The following is a 6,924-nucleotide window of genomic DNA, read 5'->3' on the forward strand; positions in this document are numbered from 1 at the left end:
TGCATTAGCATCAAAATATACAAAATACTCATGAATCAATTTAACAAAAATTGTAAAGATTTCCATGCTAAACTACAAAATATACGGAAGAGAAACTAACCTACAAAGTATGTAAGAGAAATTAAAGAAAACTAAATAAAATGAGAGATATATCATATTCAAGGACTAGAAATCTCAATATTATTGAAATGCAATTCTTCCAGAATTGCTCTGTGGACTCAACACAATTTCAATCAAAATTGCAACAGGCCCTAGTAGAAAATAACAAGTTGATTCTAAAATGTATATAGAAATGCAAAGGACATTAGATATATAATTTTTTCTATATGAAGAAAAAGGAAATAAGAGTTGGGGGAGTCATCTGACTTAAACAATTACTTTAAAATTTCAATAATCAAGACAAGGAAATATTGGCATAGGGATAGACAATAGATCAGTGGAGCAGAAGGGATAATCTTGAAACAGACTCACATATATATGTGGTCAACTGATTTTTGACAGACACATCAAGGGAAAGGTAAATTCTTTTCAATAACAAGTGGATATAGGGAAAAAGTGAACCTCAACCCCTGCCTTATAAACCACAGAAAAATTAATTCAAAATCCTCAAAGACTTAAATGCAAAATTAAAACTACAATGATTCTAGAAGAAAGGACAGGAAAAAAACATCTTTTTGACCTCTGCATAAGCAAAGATTTCTTACAGAGGATAAAAAAGTATATATTAATTATATGAGGGCTTCCCTGGCAGCTCAGCTGGTAAAGAATCTGCCTGCAATGCAGAAGACCCTGGTTCAATTTCTGGATTGGGAAGATCCCCTGGAGAAAGGATAGGCTACCCACTCCAGTATTCTTGGGCTTCCCTGGTGGCTCAGACAGTAAAAAATCCACCTGCAATTCAGGAGACCTGGGTTTGATCCCTGGGTTGGGAAAATCCTATGGAGGAGGGCATAGCAATCCACTCCAGTATTCTTGCCTGGAGAAGTCCCATGGACAGAAGAGCCTGGTGGGCTACAGTCATGGGGCTGCATAGAGTCCGACATGACTGAGTGACTAAGCACACAATTATATAAGAAAAAAACTGGACATTGTCAAAATTTAAAACTCACACTCATCAAAAGACACAATTAAGAATTTGAGTGGGGAAGTGACAGGCGTGGAGAAAATGTTTGTAATACATATATATGACAAAAGACTTATATCCAGGGAATTCCCTGGTGGACCAGTGGTTAGGCCTCTCACTGCTGAGGGCCTGGGTTCAATCCTTGGTCAGGAAACTAAGATCCCACAAGCTGGCAGTATGGACAGAAAAAAAAACTTATTATTGAGAATATATATAAAGAACTTCTATAAATCAGTAACAAAAAGACAAATAATGCACCTTCAACTGAGCAAATATATTTTGAACAGGTACATAACATAGAAGTTCATAAATGGACAATGAGCATATGAAAATGAGCTCAACATCACTAGAACAATACAAATTTAAACCTAAATGAAACAGTATTTTGCACTCACTGCACTGGTTAAAATAAAAAAGACTGATAACACCAAATGTTGTAGAAGACATAAAGCAACTAAAACTCTCACACGTTGCAAATAAGAGTATAAAATGGAAAATAGTTTGGCAGTTTCTTGTTAAATTAAACATACATCTATCCTACAATCAGCATTCTACTCCTGGATATTAACTGAAGAAATGTAGATGCATACACAAAAAGACATGTGTAAGAATGTTTATAATGGCATGATTTATAGTATCTAATAAGTGAAAACAACCCAAATGTTCATCAACAGGATACTGGAAAAATAAATTGTGATATATTCATGCATTGATCTACTATACTGCAACATAGGGGAATGGACTAGTTACAAATTCAGTGAATGTGTATGAATAAAAAAATATATTAAATGAAAATACTAGTAACAAATATGTAGTATATGATTCTATTTTTGTGAAGCTCAAGAACAGGCAAAGCCTAAATATGGCAGAAGAAATGACAACAATGGGGCATTGGAAGGAGGAACTTTGGGGGGTGGTGGGAATGTTCTATATCTTATTTTCATTGGTTGTCACCCAGATGTACACCTTTTCCAAAACTCATTGAATTGTACCCTTAACTCACTTCACTGCATATAAAATTTACTTCAGGAATGATTGAATGAATGGTAACACCATGAGAAAATAACTTCACAATCCAGAAGACGAGATTCTTCAGGACAACTGGTCTGGTCTCCTCAAAAATCATTATCATTAACTAAAAGATAAAAGGCTTATGCTAGATTCTAAAAGACTTAAGAGATGTGACAACCAGATGCAATGTATGATGTTAGACAGGATGCTGCTTTGGGCAAAATCATCCATTAAAGATACTCCAAGGACACTTGGGGGAAATTTGAATATGATCTTGGTTTTAGATGATATAAAAGTGTATTAAGACAAAGTGTATTAACAGACTTGGAGATTGTTGATGGGGAAAAAAGTTACAAGGCAGTATGTACTTTCAGATCTCTTTTCTGTTTCACAAAAAGGCAAATATATATTATACATATTATATTATGTATGTTATATATGATTTATAACTATGCATATATATTATATATGTATATAAAGAGATTCAGTGGGGAATATACATTTATCAATTAACATAAGCGGCTCAGGCAGAGTTGCTTACATTTTCCTAGTTTTCTGTTTTTTTTTAACTTTCTATCGTGAACAAATCCTGCTTCCACAACAATATACATTGCTTGAAAATATTAGACTCTGAAATTCACTGTTTTCTAAGATAAGGTAAAAGATGGATGGATAGAGCCAGGGAAAGAAACCTTAGACTGTTATCTACCAAGTCTCCTGTTGAACATTTTCCATGTGTATCTTGCTTCATTCTCACAACAAACTTATCTTCCCTGTTTTTACAGAACTAATGATGATATAGTAAAAGTTGCTCAGTCATGTCTGACTCTTTGCAATCCCATGGACTGTAGCCTGCCAGGCTCCCCTGTCCATGAAATTCTCCAGGCCAGAATACTGGAGTAGGTTGTCTATTCCTTCTCCAGGGGATCTTCTCAACCCAGGAATTGAACTGGGGTCTCCTGGATTGCAGGCAGATTCTTTACCAGCTGAGCTACCAGGGAAGCCTGAGATAGGTGAGCATTTTAAAATAATATTATCTGATCTTTCTACCTTGCTTACATATTTAGTAAGTTTTCTTACCCAACATTTATGAAGCATTTACTATGAACCATGCGTTCTGTTACATGGTTTATAAGAATCACCTCATTCCTACCTCAAACAATCCATGTAAGGATGATACTACTATCATGCTCATTTTAAAGATAAGAAAACAGAGACACAGAAATCAAATAAGTCTCCCAAGTTCCTGAGAGCTAAGATGTAGCAGAACCCAGTTCAGGCCACCTGATTTTTCACACTTCTACTAACTATACCATGTCTCTAAATTCCCATATCTCTAAATTCAACATATTCCCAAAGTGAGAGGGGAGAATGAGTGATAGCCACAGCAGAGGGAACAATGACATCAGAGGCCTGTCATGCAGTTTTCCACAGTGACATTTTGCTTACCTGTCGAGGGCTGTGCTGGTGGGCATACTCCTTCCAAACCCTCGGACTCCCATCTGACGGAAATATGGAATGCAAGAGAGGTTGGCGGCAATGATGGCCAAGGAGTCGGAAGGGCTCACAAAGAAGCCATTTTGGCCTAGGATCATGTAACGGTCCTGTGGGAAAGAATGTGTGAAAATGTTCAGGCAAAGGCATCTGCTGCTAGCAGTCCATTCCCATCATCATCACAAGGCACTTACTGCCACCCTCACATTTAAACAATGTAAAACCACTTGAAAGAGGGCAAAGAGGGCGTGGGAAACTAAAATCCCTGAATATTGCAGGGCCCAGGATCTTGACACCACTAGGAAAATATCCAACCTGTCGAAATGTGGATGACTTCCTCAGGCTTTAGTAGCCTCTACATTCTTCATTCACACTTCCCCCAAACATAATGGAGAACAGAGATTATTACTAAAATAGCTGGTTTCTTAACATGGTGATCTCAACAAGATCAGCTATAAATAAAGATGTACTGCATGAATTTTTTAAAAGAAATAACAACTTTATAACATATTGCTACTTGGAAAAAGAAAAGTAATGGCTATTTACGTGCAATACTAGGCCATTAAATAGAAGGGCAGATGCAGAGCCAGTTAAGGTTCGTACGCCCCATATGTGTCAGCCCCAGAGGTATTCAATAATTCTCTGGTTTCCAGTGTTTGGCTCATTATACATCAAAAGGATCAGCAGGCAGAAAGCTTTCCTCCTTACCCCATCAGCATCAAATGCAGCTCCAAATCCATATTCCCCTCCTTTCATAGCTTCCAGAAGGGTGGTTGCATATGTCAGGTTTGGGTCAGGATGCTGCCCTCCAAAATCTTCCAGGGGAACACAGTTGATTGCAGAATTGGCTGGGGCCCCCAGCTCATCACACAGAACTTTTCTCACATAGGGTCCCATAACTTAAAAAAGATACACAGCAATGTGAGATCTTTGCAGAACTCCTCCCCCAAGGGTGTTTTGTTCTTCTTAGAAGAAGGCTACTTCATAGCACAAGAAAAAAGAAGATAAATTCTACAAGTTTTTTCAAGCACAGAAAAATGGTTATTTCAATTACTACTCATTGAGCATCTATGTGCCAGTGACTATGTTAGGCATATAGAAGTTGTATTCAATAATCCAGCTGCATGAAATTTTTCTCCAAAACTTTCCGAAAATACTGCCAAAAAGAAATCAACTACCTAATAATAATTCATGGGCTGTTACTTTTTATATTAAAATCATTAGTTAAATATATGCAAAAGCACTTAAAGGCTCTAGCGATGTTCTTTGTCTCTACAGATGTTTTAACTTTGCCAAGTGTATAATTAAACATTGCCAACCACTGAAGCATATACAACTAAGTACATTTTACAAAATAAATGCTAAGGAGTTGTGTTTTCCAGTTCAACACACATTCATGGAGTGCCTAACCCAGAACTCTTATGTGAAGAACAGAGGGCATCCAGGAACACAAAGTGCTCTCAGTCTGGGCTCTCAGCCTGGCAGTGGGATGAGTCACATCTGCAGGTGAGTGACTGGACTTGTACAACTAGTTCAATTCAATGTGTAATGTATTTATTAAATAAAGAAATCCAACAGCTTAAAAGAGAAATGACCATAGGCAAGGCTTCAAAATGGAGCAGCATTTCTGGGAGAACATGGGAGAATGTAAATTTGACAGAAGTAAGGATGCTATCCAAATGCAAAGAACACTGTGAGCAAGGGAAGGGACCTGAGGTAGAACACACAGCACATCTGGGGACAAGCATGTAATCCTGTTGGCTGAAATACATAAAAGTTCCACTTTCCGTTTATTTTCAACTAATAGAATACAAACCACAAACAGTGAACACACTTTGATTTGCCTGCCCAGCACCCATTTTCCTTTCCTCTGATAGCAGTATTTTGGGTCTTCTTTAGAGAACCAATCCTTTTCCCATCTCAGTTCATGTAATCTGAGTGTGGCTGAATCCTACTTCCCCCAAAACTAGGGAGGTGACCTAGGTCTGCCAATCCTCCATCCCTCAACCAGAGTGACTGATTCAGAGATGAACACATGGTACAAGCTAGGCAGTGAGGCTTAAATCCAGAAACAATTTTCAAACTCTTTGGAAAGAGAAACTCTCTTCCCTCTAGGTCAGATAATGCTAAGGCAAGAAACAGAAAGAGCCCTTTCTGCGGAATATAACCAGCCCAAAGTTATATTTCTGTGGAATATAACCAGCCTTAAGTTGAACGGTTCTATGAAGACTTACAACACCTTCTAGAACTAACACCCAAAAAAGATGTCCTTTTCATTATAGGGGACTGGAATGCAAAAGTAGGAAGTCAAGAAACACCTGGAGTAACAGGCAAATTTGGCCTTGGAATACAGAATGAAGCAAGGCAAAGGCTAATAGAGTTTTGCCAAGAGAATGCACGGGTCATAGCAAACACCCTCTTCCAACAACACAAGAGAAGACTCTACACATAGACATCACCAGATGGTCAACACCGAAATCAGATTGATTATATTCTTTGCAGCCAAAGATGGAGAAGCTCTATACAGTCAGCAAAAACAAGACCAGGAGGTGACTATGGCTCAGATCATGAGTTCCTTATTGCCAAATTCAGACTTAAACTGACGAAAGTAGGGAAAACCACTAGACCATTCAGGTATGACCTAAATCAAATCCCTTATGACTATACAGTGGAAGTGAGAAATAGATTTAAGGGACTAGATCTGATACAGAGTGCCGGATGAACTATGGACAGAAGTTCGTGACACTACAGGAGGCAGGAATCAAGACCATCTGCAAGAAAAAGAAATGCAAAAAAGCAAAATGTCTGTCTGAGGAGGCCTTACAAATAGCTGAGAAAAGAAAAGAAGCGAAAAGCAAAGGAGAAAAGGAAAGATATACCCATTTGAATGCAGAGTTCCAAAGAATAGCAAGGAGAGATAAGAAAGCCTTCCTCAGTGATCAATGCAAAGAAATAGAGGAAAACAATAGAATAGGAAAGACTAGAGATCTCTTCAAGAAAATTAGACATACCAAGGGAATACTTGATGCAAAGATGGGCTCAATAAAGTACAGAAATGGTATGGACCTAACAGAAGCAGAAGAAATTAAGAAGAGGTGGCAAGAATACACAGAAGAACTGTACAAAAAAGATCTTCATGACCCAAATAATCACTATGGTGTGATCACTCACACTCACCTAGAGCCAGACATCCTGGAATGTGAAGTCAAGTGGGCCTTAGGAAGCATCACTACGAACAAAGCTAGTGGAGGTGATGGAATTCCAGTTGAGCTATTTCAAATCCTGAAAGATGATGC

At 38.0% G+C, this 6,924-nt stretch overlaps 1 protein-coding gene across 1 annotated transcript in view; it reads right to left on the bottom strand.

Moving 5' to 3' along the window:
* The window catches only part of PGM5 (phosphoglucomutase 5), a 210,992-nt gene that overhangs the window by 167,523 nt on the left and 36,545 nt on the right, over positions 1 to 6,924 (bottom strand). The window contains exons 5-6 of the mRNA XM_010860669.1: positions 4,337 to 4,527; positions 3,584 to 3,738 (exon numbers count right to left, since the gene is read on the bottom strand). Of these exons, the coding sequence (XP_010858971.1) occupies positions 3,584 to 3,738; positions 4,337 to 4,527 (346 nt within the window). The remainder of the gene's footprint in view (positions 1 to 3,583; positions 3,739 to 4,336; positions 4,528 to 6,924) is intronic.

Source organism: Bison bison, unplaced genomic scaffold (assembly GCF_000754665.1).
Source record: "Bison bison bison isolate TAMUID 2011002044 unplaced genomic scaffold, Bison_UMD1.0 scf7180017864469, whole genome shotgun sequence".
In the NCBI taxonomy this organism is placed as follows: Eukaryota; Metazoa; Chordata; class Mammalia; order Artiodactyla; family Bovidae; genus Bison; species Bison bison.